This window comes from Macaca nemestrina, chromosome 10 (assembly GCF_043159975.1).
Source record: "Macaca nemestrina isolate mMacNem1 chromosome 10, mMacNem.hap1, whole genome shotgun sequence".
In the NCBI taxonomy this organism is placed as follows: Eukaryota; Metazoa; Chordata; class Mammalia; order Primates; family Cercopithecidae; genus Macaca; species Macaca nemestrina.
This window is the reverse complement of record NC_092134.1, coordinates 129170731-129193599: the sequence shown is the minus strand read 5'-3', so window position 1 is coordinate 129193599 and position 22869 is coordinate 129170731. Positions and strand designations below refer to the sequence as shown.

Below are 22869 nucleotides of genomic sequence, written 5' to 3'. Positions count from 1 at the left end.
GAGACCATCTAGAGTGGCCCAATTCCAAGTCATAGGAGAATGAGAAGGTAGCCATGAGGAGGGCTAAATAGAGAGATGGAATGCCTTAGACTGGGCTAGCATAATTGTATGCCTGTGATTGCCCGATAGAACCAATTTCAGGGTGACCTGTTGTCTTATGCAGTGTGTATTTGCTCTCCTTTCCTTTAACTTGGAGTGAACTAATGTAAAAAGGCCAAAGACCCCAGCCCATTCTGCAGGAGTGTAATCTTTTATATATATGTGTGTGTATATATATATATATTTTTTAGACAGGGTCTTGCTGTGTCACCCAGGCTGGTGTTCAGTGGCACGACCTCGGCTCACTGCAACCTTTGCCTCCCAGGTTCAAGTTATTCTCCTGCCTCAGCCTCCCAAGTAGCTGGGATTATAGGCGCCTGCCATTATGCCCGGCTAATTTTTGTATTTTTGGTAGAGACGAGATTTCACCATGTTAGCTAGGCTGGTCTTGAACTCCTAACCTCAAATGATCCACCTGCTTTGGCATCCCAAAGTGCTGGGATTACAGGTGTGAGCCACTGTGCCCGGCCAGGAATGTAATCTTAAATATGGAAAAACCTCACTCCCTAAAAAACAAACAGTGAAGTCCTCTCCGGTCTGCTGTCCTTCCTGATCCCAACGCTTTACTGTTTTACTTCAGCCAGGCAGCATTTACAGAGCATCCACTTTTTGCCAGGCCCTGTGCTTAGAGCCAGGGGTATGAAGAGCATCCCTTCTCTCTTAGATTGTTGGGGACCAGCCTCATCACCACCCGTAGGGTACCCAAAGTCCAGTGGCGACGAAGGAATGAGAAAAGATAGGTTAAGAGTGCATAAAGAGTGGGGGCCAGGGGGCCAATTGCAAGATGGAGGCTGCGAAAGGCCCAGAGTTCTGGTCCCCACACTGTTTATTGAGGACAGTCACAGATCTAAGAAGCAGATGTTCAGGGCGAAACAGTGAAAGGGAGGCAGTATGTCATAGGCGTAATCTATAGCAATAGTGGTTTAAATGAATCTCCTTTGTGCTCAAACAGCATACTTTTAACTTATCGAAAAGTAGCTAGTGGGAGTGGGCTTAACTAGGAGCCTGAACGTCTGTCCATTTCAATGCTTCAAAGGAGTGTCTTTCTCCTTGAACACAGTGTTTATAGATAAGAAAGCAGGTTGCGCTCAGAGCATGGGAACATAATGGCGATAAGAAGGCTTTCCTCCTCAGAGCCCTTTAGTGACTTTCCACAACTTATTGTCCCATATTTTTATGGCCAGTTTATGCAGGCACCCCACACGCCCTTTTCCCAACATAGATTGGGGTCCCCAGCCTCTGGGCCATGGACTGGTGCCAGTCCGTTGCCCTTTAGGAACCAAGTTGCACAGTAGGAGGTGAGTAGCAGGTGAGCAAGAATTACTACCCGAGCTCTGCCTCCTGTTAAATCAGCTGCGGCATTAGATTCTGTTAGGAGCACAAACCCTATTGCAAGAGATCTAGGTTGCAGGTTTCTTATGAGAATCTAATGCCTGGTGATCTGTCACTGTCTCCCACTACCCCCAGATGGAACCACCTAGCTGCAGCATGACAAGCTCAGGGCTCTCACTGATTCCACATTATGCTGAGTTGTATAATTATTTCATTATATATTACAATGTGATAATAATAGAAATAAAGTGCACAATAAATGTAATGTGCTTGAATGATCCTGAAAACATCCCCGCCCCAATTCTGTGCAAAAAATGTCTTCCACGAAACCAGTCGTTGGTGCCAAAAAGGTTGGGGACCACTGTCTTAGACGGTCTCCTTTTCCCACTCTTTCTACAACCTATCTCCATATAGAGTTAGAGTAATATTTTCTTTTTTTTTTTTTTTTTTTTTGAGACGGAGTCTCACTCTGCCGCCCAGGCTGGAGTGCAGTGGCCGGATCTCAGCTCACTGCAAGCTCCACCTCCCGGGTTCACGCCATTCTCCTGCCTCAGCCTCCCCAGTAGCTGGGACTACAGGCACCCGCCACCTCACCCGGTTAGTTTTTTGTATTTTTTTAGTAGAGACGGGGTTTCACCATGTTAGCCAGGATGGTCTCGATCTCCCGACCTCGTGATCCGCCCGTCTCGGCCTCCCAAAGTGCTGGGATTACAGGCTTGAGCCACCGCGCCCGGCAGAGTAATATTTTCAATGTGTAGGTCATACCTCTTCCCTGCTCTATACCCCCAGTGGCTTCCTTCTGCATTTAGGATAACATCCAAAACCCCAGGCCCTTTACAACAGGGCCCTGCAGAGTCTGACCTGAGCCCACTTCTCTGACCGCATCCTACCCTTTTTGTTGCAGACACCACCCTGATGCCTAAATCAGGGCTCTTTTTTAGTTGTGGTGGTGGGAAGGTTGGCAGGCACATTGAGACCTCGAGTTGAGTTCATCACAATTCTCAGGTCAAGCACACTGGCATCACAAGTCCCCTCTCTAGCTTTGTGTATTTCTTATCTTTTTTTTTTTTTTTTTTTTTTGAGATGGAGTCTTGCTCTGTCACCCAGGCTGGAGTGCAATGGCAGGATCTTGGCTCACTGCAACCTCCACCTCCCGGGTTCAAGCAATTCTCCTGCCCCTGCCCCCGAAGTAGCTGGGATTACAGGTCCCCGCCACCACGCCTGGCTAATTTTTGTATTTTCAGTAGAGACAGGATTTCACCATATTGGCCAGGCTGGTCTTGAACTCCTGACCTCAAGTGATCCACCGGCCTTGGCCTCCCAAAGTGCTAGGATTACAGGTGTGAGCCACCGTGGCCGGCCTATTATCTTTTACACTTAATTCTTTTATTCCCAATTCCCAATTTTATTCTAATTCTTCTCCCTCTGCAGGCAACCATTCTAAAATATTTCAAGTGTATCTTCTGTTGGATGTATTTTAGCAGAATGTGATATCTGTGGGCCTATATTTTAATATACTTGATATATTTTATGCTTTTCTTACTCAGCGCTAGGTTTTTGAGATTCTCATCATATTGTTAAGGGCATGTTTGTAGACACCATGTTCACATTTTAACTATGCATTTCCCCAATGATGGACACCAGATTGCCTCCAACTTCCCATCCTCAGGAATAAGACTGCAATGAGCACCCTGTGCAGTGTGAGACCCAAGTGACAGGCCATGGGAGGGCATTGCTGGCCTTGGGGCATGCAACGTACAGCTCTGAATTTGCTGCTTTCCAGAATAGCCTCAGTAGCTTCACAGTCTTGGTATTGGAATTCTCTCACTCTGGAATAATTATCTCCCGGGATCTTAAAACGTTTTCTCCTGCTCAACAGTGAGGTCTTAACTCAAATATCACCGTCTCAGAGAGGCCTTCCCAATCCACAGTTATCCCCACAACCCACCCTCGGCAGGTTACTCTGTCATTTTTATGTACACAGGGTTTCACTCTGTCGCCCAGGCTGGAGTGCAGCGGCAGGATCTCTGCTCACTGCAGCCTCAACCTCCGGGGTCAAGTGATCCCACAACCTCAGCCCCCTGAGTTGCTGGGATTACAGGCGCATGCCACCGTGCATGCCCGACTGATTTTTGTATTTTTTGTAGACACAGGGTTTTGCCATATTGCCCAGGCTGGTCTCGAACTCCTGGGCTCAAGTGATCCACTCCCCTCAGCCTCCCAAAGTGCTGGGGTTACAGGCATGAGCACACCCAGCTACTTTTCACAATTTGAAATGATCCGTGATAGCTTATCTCCTTTTTCTGTCTCCTTTTTCTCCACGAGGGCAGGGGTCGCTGTCCTGTTCACTAGGCATCTAGCACAGCCTTAGCATATGGTAGGCTCTCAACATTATTGAATAAGGTAATACTATAATTAAAAAATGGCATTGTGATATCAATCCGTTCCAAACTTTATGGTTAGAAAAGCGGGGAACATAACTGGCGACACACGTAGGGAAGGAGCTTTAAAAGGGATCTAAAGGTCAACTCGATTCCCCGGTGATGGGCCCCTTCTGCAATCGGACCTATTCCGCCTGCCTACGCGCGCGTATTCACTGGGCTCCACCCGCCTAGCGGACGGGTGCAATCCCCGGCAAGCCCGCAGGGGGCGCCCAGAGCAAGCCGTCCGGGGAGAACTAAAACTACATTTCCCAGCATCCCGCGCGCCGCAGACCCACTTCCGGAGACTTCAGACAAGATGGCGGCGCCCGAGGAACGCGATTCTCCGACCGAAGCGTCCCAGCCAGTGATGGAAGAGGAGGAAACTAAAACATTTAAAGACCTGGTGAGAATGGATGGCGCTGGCTTCTTTTATGTACTCTGGTGCTAGGCTCAGGCAGACCCAATTACCTTAGATCCCGCTCTGATAGTGCACAAAAGCATCTCGGGGCCTACCTTGGGTTTTCCCCAGAATTTCAGAGGGCTGGGTTTCGGGCGTGCTCTGAGTTTGGGTGGTGGGAGGGCTGCTGGGCCCTGAGAGCCGCATTTGCCCTATTCGCCACTTTAGTGTGGCAACGTTTATATGTGTCCAGGAGGTTGTACATATGGGGAATTGGTCTCTTTATAGCTGGAGCTTTGGAGTCAGATGAACCAACCAGATTTGAATTTTGACCCAGTCTCTTACTATAGACAAGTTGTTATCTCTCTGTGTTTCTCTTTTCATATCTGTAAATTGGGGATAGTAATAAGTACTTACCTCGCAGAATTGTTGTGACGATTAAATGAGATGCTACATGTAAAGCACTTGGCCTTGGCCTTGGTGAGCAGAAAATGTTCGTTAAGTCTTGAGCTACTGTCTCATGGTATAAAGAGTAAGCTCTGAGATGCACAGCAAATACCTTTTAAAGCAAGTATATTGGTTGTACATGATGGTTCTGACAAAGTCAGTTAAGTAGGAGGGAGGTAGGGGTGTGCTGTTCTTGGCTAAGGTATATTTTTCTGAATTCTAAGGGTGTGACAGATGTGTTGTGTGAAGCTTGTGACCAGTTGGGATGGACAAAACCCACCAAGATCCAGATTGAAGCTATTCCTTTGGCCTTACAAGGTAGGTTGTGTGATTTCGTACAGATTTAATATAAAGTTATCTCAATTAGATACCCCTTTTGAAAGCTGTTGCTTGCATACTTCAAGTGAAATAAGGATATGGTCACTAAAGGTACAAAGTTTGGGTAATGGCATTTGAAAATGTCATTCTCCAGTTTTACAGAGCTTACTTTCTGTCTTAATAACTAAAAGGGTTTGTTCTCTGCCACAGATGCTGACTTTAAGGAAGCCCTGGATTAAAGTATATTAATGACAATCTTGGTAGACTTTATACATCAATGGGTGCACACTTAGACAGGGAAGGATGCCTGGAACACATATGTGTGTCTTGAGGAGTTGAGCATTCTTGCTGTGAGCCATGTTTATCGGATTTGTAAAAGAGTGGTTAAAGTGCTGATTGATGGCTAGTGGAACTGAAACTAACAGGATGAACTTTTTGTTTTTGAGGTTTTTTTTAAGATGGAGCTTTTTTTTTTTTGAGACAGAATTTTGCTCTGTCGCCCAGGCTGGAGTGCAGTAGTGCGATCTTGGCTCACTACAACCTCCGCCTCCCAGGTTCAAGCAATTCTCCCGCCTCAGCCTCCCGAGTAACTGGGATTACAGGCCCACCACCATGCCCGGCTAATTTTGTATTTTTAGTAGAGACAGGGTTTCAGCATGTTGGCCAGGCTGGTCTCGAACTCCTAACCTCAAGTGATCCACCTGCCTTGGCCTCCCAAAGTGCTGGGATTACAAGCGTGAGCCACCACACCTGGCCGTAACAGGATGAACTTTAATAGGAATAGAAATAAAGACCTGCTCTTAGATTCCTAAAGTACCAACTTTACAGGATTCGGGTGGGTGATAAAAGACACCCAGAGGTCTTAGTTAACTGAAATCTATTAAGATCCTCAGAAAAAGTGAATGTAATCTTAGCTATTATTATAAGAGGGGTAATGTGGCTAATTATTGTTAGTATTAATGTAGCTATTATTACTATATTAGTGATTAATGTAAGCTATAATTATTACTAATTATTAGTAATTAACCTAGCTATTGATAATAATTGAAAGATTTAATGATTTGAAGAGCTGTCATGTGGAGAAGAGGTTAGACTTACTCTACAAAATTCCATTTGCTCTTTCCATAAATAGTTACTATTTGTTGTAAATGTAAGGCACTGGAGGTTAATAGTCTGTCCTCTCCTAGAGTCCATAATCTATTAAAGAGATAATTATAAATTTATTACAAGTTGAACAGGGACCTAAGAAAGTTACATTCAGAGTGCACTGAGGGAGAAAAGATTACTTCTAATTAGGATGGATTAGAGAAGATTTATTTCATTTTATTTTTGGCTGGGGAGGTTGGGAAGACATGTGAGCTGAACCTTGAAGACTGAATTTAGAAGGATTTAGACATTCAGATATGATGGGAAGGGAGAACTTTCTAGGCATAGGGAACAGCGTGGAAAAAAAGCCAGTCTGGAAACCATAGGCACGTATGGAGATTTGCAAGTACTTAGCAGAGTAGTGAAAAAGTTTAGTAAGGTGACTGGGGCCAGATTATGAAGGATTTGAGTGCTGAGTCAAGGAATTTGGTCTTCGTTTCATAGGCAGTGGGGCATTTTTGGAGCTTAAGGATTTAGAGTTGTACTCTTGGAACATTAATCTCATAGCTGTGAAAGATTAGAGACAAGAGACTGGAGTCTGGGAAACCAATTAGTAGGTTATTGTAATGATTTTAGCAATAAATAATGGGTAGGGTGGTGGTAGAATGAAAAAGAAAATGTTAGAAAAATAATCCTTGATTTTACAACCAGTTAAGCAAGTGGAAGGCAAGGAAGGGGTGGGGAAAATCTAAGATTATCGCTAAGTTTGTGGGCTGTTATGTTCAGGGCATATTATTTGTGTACCACTGATACAAAAAGGGAATGGGGGGAGAATTCAGGAAAGATGAGTTCAGTTGGAAGTAATTGATTTTGGATATCAATGAGATAGAGTTGACCTTGTGGGAGGGGAATGGGGAAATGTTGCTCAGGGTACAGTTTCAGTTAGCCGGGATGGATAAGTTCTGAAGATCTATTGAATAGCATGATGACTACAGTTAATAATGTTTTGTGGCCGGGTGCGGTGGCTCAAGCCTGTAATCCCAGCACTTTGGGAGGCCGAGACGGGCGGATCACGAGGTCAGGAGATCGAGACCATCCTGGGTAACACAGTGAAACCCTGTCTCTACTAAAAATACAAAAACTTAGCCGGGCGAGGTGGCAGGCGCCTGTAGTCCCAGCTACTCGGGAGGCTGAGGCAGGAGAATGGCGTGAACCCGGGAGGCGGAGCTTGCAGTGAGCTGAGATCCGGCCACTGCACTCCAGCCTGGGTGACAGAGCGAGACTCCGTCTCAAAAAAAAAAAAAAAAAAAAAATGTTTTGTGTATTTGAAAATTGCTAGGAGAGTAGATCTTAAATGTTCTCACCACAGAAATGACAAGTATGTGAGGTGACAGATAGGTTAATGAGCTTGATTTAATCACTTCACAAAGTATACATATATCTAAACTTTGCATTCTATACCATAAGTATATTATAATTTTTTGTCAATTAATAAAACTGAGGGACAATAAAAAAGGAAAAAAAATACCCAGTTGGAATCCTGGGATTGGAACTTGATTGAGAGGCCAGAGGTGGATATAGACATTGTATCCAAAGAGCAGTTATAGCTGAGATTAGAAATGGATTAGATTGGCAAAGATGACAGAGGAAAAATTGGAAGATTCAGTAGAGGGTTGAAAATCATGAGAGTATAGTTTCACACAAATTAGGGAAGGGAAAGTGTTTCAAGGAGGGGCTAATAAACACTTCCAGCCTGTGCAGAGAAGTTTGAAGGATAAGGACCATATAAAGGCCAGTGGTGGGAAAGAAGTATCAGCGGCCCAGCATTACTTTCAAATAGCAAGAAGTTGCCGGACGCGGTGGCTCACGCCTGTAATCCCAGCACTTTGGGAGGCTGAGGCAGGTGGATCACCTGAGGTCGGGAGTTCAAGACCAGCCTGACCAACATGGAGAAACCCTGTCTCTACTAAAAATACAAAATTAACCGGGGTGGTGGCAGATGCCTGTAATCCCAGCTACTCGGGAGGCTGAGGCAGGAGAATCACTTGAACCCGGGAGGCGGAGGTTGCGGTGAGCCGAGATTGTGCCATTGCACTCCAGCCTGGGCAACAAGAACAAAACTCTGTCTCAAAAGAAAAAAAAAAAAACAGCAAGAAGCGTTCGTGCATTTTAACTTTTCCAGCTTGCCCTACAGCATAGGTGAGAAAAAGGAGTCAAAACAGCTGGCAGTAATCCTAAAATTATTATTATTATTATTATTTTTTTTTGAGAGGGATTCTTGCTGTCACCCAGGCTGGAGTGCAGTGGCCGGATCTCAGCTCACTGCAAGCTCCTCCTCCCGGGTTTACGCCATTCTCCTGCCTCAGCCTCCCGAGTAGCTGGGACTACAGGCGCCCACCACCTTGCCCTGCTAGCTTTTTGTATTTTTTAGTAGAGACGGGGTTTCACCGTGTTAGCCAGGATGGTCTCGATCTCCTGACCTCGTGATCCGCCCATCTCGGCCTCCCAAAGTGCTGGGATTACAGGCTTGAGCCACCGTGCCCGGCCATCCTAAAATTATTTTAATGCTTTCAGCCATAAGTTTAAATTTGATGCAGAAAAGAATAGGGAGGGGTCAGTGGAAGATTGCTAGGAACTGGCAGACACGATCACCATGGAAAATGTCTTTATCCTTATTGGGTTTGTCTCATTCTAATGAGTAGTTTATAAATATTTCATTTGAATCTATAGAAACGATTCAAATAATGTTTGATTTTGTTGCTGTTGTTATTTGATTAAAATAACTCTAAATTTGAATTTGGGATTAATGACGTTTTCAGTTTCTGCAAAGTTACTGAGCCCAGATTGTCCACTGTTCTTAAACCTTATAATATGCTGAATAGTAGGTAGGGATAATTATTTTATTAGTGAGGAAATTGAGGCTCAGGGAGTTAAGTCCTTTGGCTAGAGTCACCTAACTAATTATTGCTAGAGCTGGAATTTGAACATAGAATCTTATAGCTCAGAAAACCTCTGTTAATGGATCTGCATCAACATGTGTTACTATCAAGAGATTAAGAGTTGTTTGGTGAGCATGGTGGTTCATGCTTGTAATCCCAGCACTTTGGGAGGCTGAGGTGGGAGGATTGCTTGAGACCAGGAGGTTGAGACCTGCCTGGGTAACATAGTGAGACACCATCTATTTATTTCTGTTTCAGAGATCACTTAGAGTTGTCCTCAAGGAATTTCAAACAGCTTATTAATGGCTGCCATGTAGCAAGCACTTATGTTCAGTGCTAGCAACGTGGCAGGTCTATATGGCAAAATTTATTCTGCTCTTATGGAGTTTATGCATGCTGGTATATTCTCTACAGGTATAAACACTGAAAAGGCTCAGAGGTTTCTTCAGAGATGAAGAAAGGAGATGACATAGAAAAATATATCAGTTTCACAAACTGAAGGTTGCTCTGAGGGACTCAAAAAACTGAAAGCAGTGCAGGCCTCAGCTGTGGGCAGCGAGCAGTGCTTATTGCTTCGTGAACCAAGCAACTTCGGCTCCTTTACTTCCCTAAATCTTTCTTATGTACTCCTTTCTTCTGAAATGTTAAGATTTCCCTTGACAAAAAAAGAACAAATCGTAGCTGCCCCGCCCCCTGTTCCCGAAGGTGTATTGTGTTACACAGGCAGGACAGCAGTATCCCCAAGGAGTTGAAGACTAAAAAGCTTTGGGAATCATTTGCTTACACTGACCTTTGTTTCTCAGATAGGTAGATGCTGTTGCAATTCATTATTACCTACCCTGCCACTGGGGAACATTACAATAAGTAGATGAGTGAGACGTTTTATCCCTGGATTGTCATTTGTCTGTAATCTCTAAAAAATCAGTCTGTTGTCTGGTTTGACTTGTATTTCACATCTGTGCATTTGCTTTTGAATGGAAAACACTGATGTTAATGAAAAGAAGGCTAAAATATATAATTCACTAGGATACACTGTGTATTAATCCGTTTTCACACTGATGATAAAGACACACGCAAGACTGGGAAGAAAAAGAGGGTTAATTGGACTTACAGTTCCATGTGTGTCTGGGGAGCCACCAGAATCATGGCAGGAGGCAAAAGGCGCTTCTTACCTGGTGGCGGCAAGAGAAAATTAGAGACATGCAAAGGCAGAAACCCCTTGACAAAACCATCAGATCTCACTAGACGTATGCACTACTGTGAGAACAGTGTGGGGGAAACCGCCTCCATGATTCAAATTATCTCCCACCGGCTCCGTCCCACAACATGTGGAAATTATGGGAGTACAATTCAAGATGAGATTTGGGTGAGAAATACTGAATCAGAATTTCCAGGCATGGGACCGGTCATATATATATATATGTCTCATGGATTATTCTGAAGCATCTGCCCCTGAGGGAGTACCAGTGGTAGGATATTTATGTCCCATGTCTGTTCTAACCCCACTTTTTTCCTGAGCTCCAAACAAGTATGTTCAACTGGTTTTTAGACGTATTTCTAAACAAGTATGTCCAACTGCTTTTTAGACATACCTCTTTGAGTTTACTGCAGGAATCTTAAGTTCTAAGTTCCCTGTGTGGAAACCAAAGTCCTTATTTTCCTAACCAGGACTAATTTTTCTGTTGCCTATATCTCAGTTTTTGGCTTTTGAGTGTCCTGTACTAAAAATGTGTGCGTCACCCACATTCCCCTTTGTTAGTTTCTGAATCTCACTCATTCCTGTGCTCATTCCTGGCCTCGGTTCGGGCCACCATCATATCTCCCCTGAATTATATCTGATGTCCCGGTTGAGCCTTTGTTTTCCCTGTTCTGGTCATTTAAGTCATTTCAGATTGTAAGTCATGTTCAGGTTATGTCAGGGGAAAGGGATTTGTTTATTGTAGGATTATCTTCTAGGTAAAGAAGACTTCTCGGCCGGGCGCGGTGGCTCAAGCCTGTAATCCCAGCACTTTGGGAGGCCGAGACGGGCGGATCACGAGGTCGGGAGATCGAGACCATCCTGGCTAACATGGTGAAACCCCGTCTCTACTAAAAAATACAAAAAACTAGCTGGGCGAGGTGGCGGGCGCCTGTAGTCCCAGCTACTGGGGAGGCTGAGGCAGGAGAATGGCGTAAACCCGGGAGGCGGAGCTTGCAGTGAGCTGAGATCCGGCCACTGCACTCCAGCCTGGGCGACAGAGCGAGACTCCGTCTCAAAAAAAAAAAAAAAAAAAAAAAAAGAAGACTTCTCAGCTGTTACGCGGTCATAGAACAGGGGCAGCAACTGTAGGGGTCGTGATTTAAGAGGGAGTGTTCTCAGTGGACACTGTTGTAGTGCATAGCTGCCTATGCACTACAGCCAGCCTGGAGATAGTGATCTCCACCCAGGAGTTAATTTCCAGATCTTATAAGTTGTGGCTTGAGTGGTGATAACAAACAGTGGTGACCTGTTCTTAAAGAATTACTTAGAGCATTCTTCCCTCAGAAGGAGCAGTAAATGGCATGCACTGTAAGGTTCCTTGGCTCCTCCTTATGTCATCAGGCCTAGAGTTTATCTTCCTAAACAGTAATACTGATCATGATATTCCCTGTTTAAAATCCTTCAATTCTCTCTTATAGGAAAACATCAAAACTCTAGCCTCATTCTTCTCTCTTTCTCCCTTAACACTTCTATGTTCCAGCCACATTACACTCCTCAGCCTAACTATGCATGCTATGTTCTTTTTTTTTTTTTTGATACGGAGTTTCGCTCTTGTTGCCCAGGCTGCAGTGCAATGGCACGATCTCCGCTCACCACCGCGGCAACCTCCGCCTCCTGGGTTCAAGCAACTCTGCCTCAGCCTCCCGAGTAGCTGGGATTACAGGCATGCCACCATGCCTGGCTAATTTTATATTTTTAGTAGAGACCGGGTTTTTTCCATGTTGGTCAGGCTGGTCTCGAACTCCCAACCTCAGGTGATTTGCCCACCTCAGCCTCCCAAAATGTTGGGATTACAGGTGTGAGCCATCACGCCTGGCCAGCATGCTATGTTCTCTAAAGCCTTAATTATAATTATCTTTCCTCTTACAGGAATATCATTTCTTCCCTTCTTTGCTTACTTCTAGGTTTAACTCACTTAATCATCTCTGTTAGCCTTTTTTTACTCTTCTGGGCAGTAGTTACTTTTCCTTGTGTTCTCACGTATTTTGCAGGGGCTTGTATTAAAACTCTTATCACATTATAATGAATTTGTATATCAGACTGTCTCACCACTGGGTTTTGAGCTTATCTAAGAGAGAGACCATGTCTTTTCTGTTTATTCAACTTTCCTCTCTCCCCAGTTCATCAGATATTTATTAAGCGTCTACTTTGTGCCCAGCATTGTGTCATTGTAGAAGACACAGAAATACTGCAGAGAGAATTAACTTGGCTGTTGAATTTCTTTTTCTTCTAGGTCGTGATATCATCGGGCTGGCAGAAACTGGCTCTGGAAAAACAGGCGCCTTTGCTTTGCCCATTCTGAATGCACTGCTGGAGACCCCACAGCGTTTGTTTGCCCTAGTTCTTACCCCGACTCGGGAGCTGGCCTTTCAGATCTCAGAGCAGTTTGAAGCCCTGGGGTCCTCTATTGGAGTGCAGAGTGGTAAGTGTCTGAGAGGGAAGGGATCCTAGGTTGCCATCACAAGTGAAGAATGAGTGTGAAAGGAGAATGGAGGAAGGTATTGCTAGCATAATTCATTGACCCAAAGAGCTAATGCTGTATTTTAGCTTTGGGAAGAGTATTAATTGTAAGGGAAGAACAAGTTTAAGTAGAAATCTGGCATTGGCTCTAAAAGATGTTCAGTGGACCGTGGAAAAAAATTAAGGATCTCATCTCTATGTTCTTTTTCTCTCTGTAGCTGTGATTGTGGGTGGAATTGATTCAATGTCTCAATCTTTGGCCCTTGCAAAAAAACCACATATAATAATAGGTGAGTAACTGACGAAGGTAAAAGACACTGGCAGTGATGAATTGGAGAAAATCTACCAATATCGGATAGGAAGACTTTGAGAAACAGATTTTGTAACCCTGTTAAATTTTTTAATTTCTTAAGTTAAATTTGGTGGAGAGCTGTGGGGTGGGGCAGGTAACTTTATTTGTTTGTTGTTGTTGTTGTTTTTCGTCCTGTTCTGAAACATCACTGTTTCTCCTCAACCTCTCTTGGTAGCAACTCCTGGTCGACTGATTGACCACTTGGAAAATACGAAAGGTTTCAACTTGAGAGCTCTCAAATACTTGGTTATGGACGAAGCCGACCGAATACTGAATATGGATTTTGAGACAGAGGTGAGCTCTCAATTTCTTTCCTCCTCTTAGAGCATCTCAGGTTCCTGTTTCAAAATTTGGTTCATTGCCCACTTGTTTTATGTAGAACATTGCATCAGTATCAGTTTCATTCTTGATATTCTTCAAATTGCAGTTTCTCAGCACCCTTTTATCTTTAGAATATAGTCTGACTCTGACTCCAGAAATGGGAAATATCAAAACTGGATTTTCTTTTCCATTTCATTTAATTTAGACCTTGACATATACCCTGAAATATCTTTATTTTCTTTGATGACCCACTAATCCCAGCTTACTTAGTTGATTAATACTTATTCTTGACTTTTCTCTTAGATCAACTCTGGTCTACTAATTTAAACTGTTCTTTTCTTAGAAAGGTATTTTTTTAATAGTGTCTGGTGGGGTATCAGGCAGTAAATATTCAGTAAACTTTAGCTGAATCGAATTGAATTTTCGAGTACCAAATCTTCACAGTGATATATTTAATTTGTTAACGTCTACCTCCTTCATTACCTAGAGGATTTGCAGCTCTTCCAGTCTGAATATCATATTGGCATCTTTTCTTCTTTGTGCCTTAGGTTGACAAGATCCTCAAAGTGATCCCTCGAGATCGGAAAACATTCCTCTTCTCTGCCACCATGACCAAGAAGGTGAAATTTGCTAGGACTTTTGTTTCTTCTTTATGAGAATTGATACATAAAGTAAATGGTAACAACAATAATAACAATAAGTAAAAATAAATTGCTTTAGTCCATTTTCACACTGCTATAAAGAACTATCTGAGACTAGGTAATTTATACAGAAAAGAGAGGTGTAATTGACTCACAGTTCCACATGGCTGGGGAGACCTCAGAAAACTTACAATTATGGCAGAAGGCGAAGGGGAAGCAAGGCACGTCTTACATGGTGGCAGGAGGTAGGGGCAGTGCCACACTTTAAAACCATCAGAAATTGTGAGAACTCACTATCATGAGAACAGCATGGGGGAAAACCACCTCCATGATCCAGTCACCTCCCACCAGGTCCCTCCCGTGACATGTGGGGATTACGATTCAACATGAGATTTGAGTGGGGACACAGAGTCAAACCATATAAATAAAGAGTGTTTAGGCATCAGTGTGCTGTTCTGGATCTTCTTCCTCCAGGTGCAAAAGCTTCAGCGAGCAGCTCTGAAAAATCCTGTGAAATGTGCCGTTTCCTCTAAATACCAGACAGTTGAAAAATTACAGCAATATTATATTTTTATTCCCTCTAAATTCAAGGTAAAGTGTTTACTTTGATCATTCCTGCCTCTCCCTCTTCTTTTCACCAAAGCATCTGAAAATGTGTCAACCCTTGATTAGCCAAGAGCTGTAATGCAGATTGGCATCCTGTCTGTTTGCTTTAGAGGGCGTGTTGTGCTTATATTATCACCGATAAACTAGACATGCCAGGAATTCACAACATATTAAACCACAATAATGAGGTCATGATGTAATCATATAATTCCTTCCCATCCCCATCCTTGAGGTAATTTTTCCTTTGTTCGCTTATAATGTGGCTTTTATTTAGGATGAAGCCTCTGGTTTTGTGCTTTGATATAAGGACTTCTCCTGTTTTCTGAGGACAGATCTCCTGCCTGCCTTTAGGCTCTGTGGGGAATAGTGGTTCACGGAGATGATAATGCTGGTTAAGGAATCCTAAGCTGGCAGCTGGAGGTCTGGATAATGGAGGTCTGGATAATTGAGAAGCAACTATAGGGTTAGTTTTTACCTTATGTATATGCCAGGTCTCCAATCCTTTCTCCCAGGTTCGATGACATATATTGTTTTGGGTTTGTAACTTAGGATACCTACCTGGTTTATATTCTAAATGAATTGGCGGGAAACTCCTTTATGATATTCTGCAGCACCTGTAATAATACCCAGAGAACAGCTTTGCTACTGCGAAATCTTGGATTCACTGCCATCCCCCTCCATGGACAAATGAGTCAGGTAAGGATTCATCGTCATCATCAGCCATGCACTGATGGCATGAGCGAGATAAACCTCCTAACAATAGATTTGTACAATAAGGACATAGGGCACTGATGCCTGTTTCCATAATTGTTCTCATTTTATGGGCTTTGAAGTGTTGCTCTAGATGCTTACTTTCTCCCAGGGTAGCAAGAGGCTCCCATTAGAATATTGCATATGTAGCTGTCTGGTTTGCAAGCTGTTGAGTTGATGTATTCAGCCCTAATGGTGATAATGACTCTGGTCTCTAAAAACATTAATTAATTATTTCACAGTTACTTTTCTATTGTGTCAGGCTACCCTTATTTTGTATCATTTTTTTTTTTTATTTCTTGTTGCTTCATATTTCTGTTTTGACCTGTGAAGCCCCATTCAAAAGTTGGGGGGAAAAAAACTTTAAAAAATTTATGTCTCTTTGTTCTTGTGTTTGTCTGTTTTGTGTTTTGTATTCCAAAATGTATGTTAAGTTTTCCATCATTTCTTTCTCATTACCTCAGAGTAAGCGCCTAGGATCCCTTAATAAGTTTAAGGCCAAGGCCCGTTCCATTCTTCTAGCAACTGACGTTGCCAGCCGGGGTTTGGACATACCTCATGTAGATGTAGTTGTCAACTTTGACATTCCTACCCATTCCAAGGTGAGTCCTGTTGCTAACTTGCCTTTCTAGTCCTAAAGTGTGTTTCTTAATGGAGTGTCTTCTGTCTTTCCTTAGTTACAGCAGTTTTTTTGTTCCTGGTTAATTAAGTATCAAAAAACAAGAAAGCCCTTGATTAGTTCATTCTCATCATCTTGCACAGGCCTGTGTATGTAACGTTAGTACATATGAAAGAGGTAGCCAAGGAGAGTTATTAGATGCTCATAGTAGTGGCAGGTGCACCACATACTGATCATGTCACTGTCATTTCTTGAGAATGACAACTTGTAGTTCTCAGTGTATCTCAAGGTTTCTCAGCCTTGGCATTATTAACATTTTAAGCTGTCGAATTCTTTGTTGAAGGGTTGTTCTTTGAGTTGAAGGATTCCTAGTAGCATTCCTGGCCTCTACCCACTAGATGACAGCATCACACACTCTTCCACTTGTGATAATCAGAAGTATTTCCAGACATTACCAGTGTCCCTTGAGGATGACAGAAGCACCCCTGGATGAGACTGGTGTGTCTCTTGTCTTTGTATTTAACTGCTGTAGATGAGGTGCTATCTCATTTGATTTTCATAACAACTCTATAATTTGGGCATGTATTTCTATGCCTGTTCAATAAATAGAAACCAAGATTCAGGGAGGTTATATAATTTGCAGGTAATTGTGTAACCGGCAGGTGGGAAGGACCACAGCTATAACCTAGCTCTGCCTCGAGATCCAGTGCTGTTTTTTAAAACACCATGCAGCTTGCGACCATGTATATATGCTTTGTAGATTTATCTTTCTATGAAAGAGGGGAAAGCATTGGATCCATTTTGTGCTGCAAGGAGAATAAAAAAGATGAAGTAGATTTGTCTCAACAGATTGCCCAGGCCATTTATTTTCTCCATGTTATGACATGAATCTATTTTTTTTCAAAGTTTTATGGCAAGACTTTGCATACGTAGGTTTTTTTGTTTTTTTTTTGTTTTTTTACTTATAATCCATATAACTTGAATTTATGTACCCTTTTGGTTTTAGGATTACATCCATCGAGTAGGTCGAACAGCTAGAGCTGGGCGCTCCGGAAAGGCTATTACTTTTGTCACGCAGTAAGTAAATCAGCTTTAGGGGCAGAGCAACGTAGAGAAAAGAGCAGAACTTTCGAGCCACTGACTGGGAACCTGGCGCTATCATTTACTACACTACTCACTTTCATACTGAAAACCAGGATGAAGGCGTTGAAAGATGGGAATAGTAATACCTATCTAGCAGGGTTTTGGTGAAAATTGGAGATGATATATGTAAAAGATCTAGTATAGTATTTGGCATGTAGAATGGTAAAGTGGTACCTAGAGCTGGAGAGCAATTGTCTTTGTGTCAACTCAGAAAGTATTAGAATAACTATTTCCAATTTTTTTTTTTTGAGGAACAAATTTTTATGTGCCCAAGGCTGTCCTGTGAATAAATACCTTGAGGGATTTTCTCCCTCCTTCCCTCTTTTTTTTTTTTTTTTTTTTTAATTTGTCTCGCTCTGTTGCCTAGGCTAGAGTGCAGTGGTGCGACCTTGGCTGAGTGCACCTTCCACCCCCTGGGCTCAAGCAATCCTCCTACCTCACCTTAGCCTCCCAAGTAGCTGGGACCACAGGTGCATGCCAGCACACCTGGCTTTTTAAAAAATATTTTTAGCAGAGACAGGGTTTTGTCATGTTGGCCAGGCTGGTCTTGAACTCCTGAGCTCAAGTGATCCATCTGCCTCAGCCTCCCATAGTGCTGGGATTACAGGCGCAAGCCACCTGCCTCAGCTTCCCATAGTGCTGGGATTATAGGCACGAGCCACCTGCCCGGCCGATTTTTCTTTCTTTCTTTTTTTTTTTTTTAAGCAGCAAGGTTTCACTCTGTTGCCCAGGCTGGAGTGCAGTGGCTCGATAATAGCTCACTGCAGCTTCAAACTCCTGGGCTCAAGTAGTCCTCATGCCTCAACGTCGAATGGCTGGGACTATAGGCACAGGCCGTCACGGTTGGCTAATTTTTAATTTTTTTATAGAGATGGCATCTCACTATGTTGTCCAGGCTGGTCTGGAACTCCTGGTCTCAAGTGATTCTCCTGCTTTGACCTCCCAAAGCATTGGGATTATAGTTGCAAGCCACCACGCCTGGCCTCCCTGGAGTGATTTTCTAATGGGCTATGCACAGAGATTGCACTTAACCCATCCTTAGAAAAGAAATAATATGTTCAATATTGTTTAAACCTATGGCTCCTATTGCGTTGCGTCATATAATAATAGTTTGGGAATGGACAGGCATTTGCATTACCAGGCAACCAAAGCTGTGCAGTTTTCCTTCCTCAGGTATGACGTGGAACTCTTCCAGCGCATAGAACACTTAATTGGGAAGAAACTACCAGTCTTTCCAACACAGGATGATGAGGTTATGATGCTGGCAGAACGCGTGGCTGAAGCCCAAAGATTTGCCCGAATGGTATGCATCTTTCTTTTCTCACCAGTGTCTGTGCAAACCATGTTAACTGTGTGCCACTTTATCATATTAACCCTCACACTAGACTGCAGAAGCTGGGTATTATTTTATTCCAAATTTCAGATGAACAAACTAAGGTGCAGAGATGGTAGGTAATTTGCATTAGACCATCCAACCAAATGGTGGATTCAGGGTTTGGCCTCATTCTGACATTTACACATTCATAGCAACTGTTCACGTGTCACCTGTGGTGAGATAATTCATCAGACCTGAGGTCAGAAGATGCAGCTGTGAACTGTGTGAGCTTGGGAAATGTGCCTGACTTCTCAGAATCAGAATCAGTTTCTCACCTGTAAATTGGGAATAACACTTGCCTGAATACCTTATGGGGTTTTACAAGCACCAGAGAAGCCAATATAAACTACATAGTTACTAGTAGGGGTTGATCATACCTGATCCAAACATTTGAAATCCAAAACCAAGATCCAAACTTTTTGTTTTTTTGAGACGGAGTTTCACTCTTGTTGCCCAGGCTGAAATGCAATGGTATAAGCTCGGCTCACCGCAACCTCCGCCTCCCAGGTTCAAGCAATTCTCCTGCCTCAGCCTCCCAAGTAGCTGGGATTACAGGCATGTGCCACCATGCCCAGCTAATTTTGTATTTTTAGTAGAGATGGGGTTTCTCCATTTTGGTCAGGCTGGTCTCAAACTTCTGACCTCAGGTGATCCATCCGCCTCAGCCTCCCAGAGTGCTGGGATTACAGGCTTGAGCCACCACGCCTGGCGATCCAAAACTTTGAGTGCCAAAAGGATTGCCACAAGTGGAAAATTCCATGCCTGACTTCATGTGACAGGTTGCTACCAAGACACAGTCAAAATGTTTTTAATGCACAAAAATATTAAAAATACTGTGTAAAATTACCTTCAGACAATGTGTATAAGGTATATATGAAACAAGTGAATTTTGTGTTTAGAATTGAGTCCCATCCCCAAGATAGCTCATTATGTATCTGCAAATATTCTAGAATTAGAAAAAATCTGAAATCCAAAACACTGCTGGTCCCAAGCATTTCAGATGAGGGATACTCACCCTGTAGTAGTAGTAACAGTAATAGGGGTGATGAGAAGATTCTAGAGGAAAACACTCGGAAGTGCTGCCTGCTTTCTGGAGTTCTGGTCTGAGGGATGGAGAAACTTTGCCCATAGGTGGTTGTTGGAGTAGCTGAGGTACAGATTTGGTTTTTATTCTGCCCACATGGGATTTTTTTGTTTGGTATTTTTGTTTGTTAAAGTATTACATGTGCATTGGGAAAAAAATTCAAAAAATACAGAAAAGATTAAAGTAGTAAGTGAAAAGGTAAACATTTCCCCACAGAAAACCATTGATAACATGTGGTTATTTTTCTTTCTTTAGCCATAATTAGACTTTAATTATATAGGATTAACATTTTTCTGTTTCAACAAATATAGATTCATGTGATCGTTTCTTAACAGCTACAAAGAATTCCATCATGTGTATGAAATACTTACATTCATGGATGCTTATGCTTTTTTCCAGTTTTTTTCTACTTTGGTACAGTGTTGAACTCCCTACTTCGTATAGCTTTGCATACTTACTCCCTTAGAATCAATTCCTAGAAGTAGAATTGTTGGGCCAAGGGATGTACACAGTTAAAATTTGAACTCATACAGAATGCCAAATTGCCCCTTCCCCCAAGAAAAGCTATAGCAGATTGCGCTGTAAGTGACAGTATATGTGAATTTTTCTACACCTTGGCCAATACTGGGGATTACCCTTCTCTTAAGTCTTTGCCAATCTGCCATGTGAAAATAAAACCTTATTATTTTAATGTTCACGTTTTGATTACCAATAAGGTTAACATCTTTGTATATTTGGAGTTAGATCTCATTCCTTTGCTAATGTCAGGCATCAGGAAGTTACTTGATACTTGATCTTAAGGAGAGGGGAGTAGAATGTGTTACCTTCAGTGCCAGTAATTCATTTTCAATCCCATCTTCTTTTTTTCTTGCAGGAGTTAAGGGAGCATGGAGAAAAGAAGAAACGCTCGCGAGAGGATGCTGGAGATAATGATGATACAGAGGGCGCTATTGGTGTCAGGAACAAGGTGGCTGGAGGAAAAATGAAGAAGCGGAAAGGCCGCTAATCACTTTTATGAAGGCTCACGTTCTGCTGTTCTGTGAAAGAGAACTGGAGAATGAAACCTGCTCCGACAGAGATCGTGAGACTGAAATCTGTCAGAATTGTGTCCAGAATGTGCTCAGTGAATTCAGTACTCTTCCCCATTCTGGGTTGGAGTTTACTGCAGAATAATTCTTACAGTGCTGATGTCAAGACCGTTACTGTTTTTTCAACTTTGACTCTTTGCTCATGACATGAGTAGGATGTGCTCTTCTGTCACTCACACAGACCTGTTGCCTTTTTTAGCTGCAAGTCGAGGACTAGGTTGATGACGTCCACGACCTGTAATTGTAAAGAAGCTTGGACATCTGCAAATAATATTTAAGCCATCTTGGCTTGTACTTTTTTCAAACTAATGTGAAACAATAAATTTAAACATTATTTTTAAAAGATTCAAACTCCTTAAAGACCTTGGTGTTAAAGGGCCTTGTAGATTTAAGTAAGATCTTGTTAATAGGTAAGAACCTGACAGTGTTGATTACATGGCACATTCATTGGTTGTCTTAATTAAGATAAATATTTATTACTTAAAAAATCAACAAGGAAACAAGATGATAGATGGCTTTGAAAGGGAAGTCCTACTTGAAAGGAGGTTGTGTTTTTCTTGCAGATGGAGCAAAGTCCATCAGTAAGACAGCAGAGGTCTTTAAAATCCCTAAATAGATTTATTTCCTTCATTCCCTCAATTAAGCAGGTGGTTAGGAAGACTAGTTTCTTATGTAGACTCTTTTTTTTTTTTTTTTTTTTTGAGACTATCTTACTCTGTCACCCTGGGTGGAGTGCAGTGGTATGACCTCAGCTCGCTGCAGCTTTGACCTTCTGGGCTCAGGTGATCTCCCACCTCAGCCTCCTGAGTAGCTGGGACTACAGGCACACGCCATCACGCCTGGCTAATTTTTATATTTTTTGTGGAGATGGGATCTTGGCATGTTACCCAGACTGGCCTTGAACTCCTGAGCTCAAGAGATCCACCTGCCTCGGCCTCCCAAAGTGTTGGGATTGCAGGTGTGAGCCACTGCACCCGGCCTCTTTCTTTTTTCCTTTTTTTGAGATGGAATCTTGCTGTGTTGCCAGGCTGGAGTGCAGTGGCATGATCTCGGCTCACTGCAACCTCCGATTCCCTGGTTCAAGCAATTCTCCTGCCTCAGCCTCCCAAGTAGCTGGGATTACAGGCACTCACCACCACACCCAGCTAATTTTTGTGTTTTTGTAGAGATGGGGTTTTGGCATGTTACCCAGACTGGCCTTGAACTCCTGAGCTCAAGAGATCCATCTACCTCGGCCTCCCAAAGTGTCAGGATTACAGGCATAAGCCACTGCACCCGGCCTCTTTTTTTTGAGACAGAGTCTCGCTCTGTTGCCAGGCTAGAGTGCAGTGGTGTGATCTCAGCTCACTGCAACCTCCAACTCCCTGGTTCAAACAATTCTGCCTCAGCCTCCCGAGTAGCTGGGATTACAGGCACGCACCACCACACCCAGCTAATTTTTGTATTTTTAGTAGAGACAGGGTTTCACCATGTTGGCCAGGAGGGTCTTGAACTCCCAACCTCAGGTGATCGACCTGCCTCGGCCTCCCAAAGTGCTGGGATTATAGGCGTGCACCGCCACACCTGGCCACTCTGCCTCTTATGTAGACTCTTATCCCCAGGTGACAAGAATAAAATCAGTATGCGTCAGAAATGTATAATTATAAGACCTAATTTCATCCACTTGTCATTGGTGCCCACTGGCCACTCGTCTTTTTTGTCCCCATCTATTAGGCGATGCAGGAGATGTGGAGCTGGGGCCTCAGCTCCAGGGGAGGAGGTAGGGCATTGGCACTCTAGGGGCTGGATGCTGGGGGAGGGTTGCTGGAATTCAGAAGCAACTTTGAAATTCCCAATCACGAACAGTCTCATGTTCTGAGGATGTTTACACATAGAAGATGCCTAATACTTTTTGTTGTCTATAACAGTTTTATTAGAAGAGTGTGTCTGAAGTGGCAGAACCAAGGTAAAGAGGGTCTAAAGAAACACTTTGATGGATTAAGATTGGAATGAAGTTTGGCAGAAAAGAAACTTCCCGTATCCATCTAAGTCAAAGTATCTGGTGAGGAGTAAAGAGTACAAAGCAGTAAAATTCTCTGTGGTAGTCCAGGGTGGACTGTTCAGTGGACTTCCTTCACTGCAGGAAGAGCTTTGCAAATATCGGTGGGGG

At 43.1% G+C, this 22869-nt stretch overlaps 1 protein-coding gene across 1 annotated transcript; it reads left to right on the top strand.

Annotated features, from left to right (window-relative positions):
• Nucleotides 1–4120: 4120 nt before the first annotated feature.
• Nucleotides 4121–21065, top strand: LOC105482093 (DEAD-box helicase 47). Its single transcript, XM_071072185.1, has 12 exons — nt 4121–4257; nt 4923–5016; nt 12515–12703; nt 12960–13031; nt 13269–13387; nt 13963–14034; nt 14530–14646; nt 15211–15357; nt 15876–16013; nt 17037–17107; nt 18347–18476; nt 20507–21065. The coding sequence occupies exons 1-12, from the start codon at nt 4171–4173 to the stop codon at nt 20636–20638; spliced, it is 1368 nt and encodes a 455-aa protein (XP_070928286.1). The 5' UTR covers nt 4121–4170; the 3' UTR covers nt 20639–21065.
• The last annotated feature ends 1804 nt before the right edge of the window (nt 21066–22869 follow it).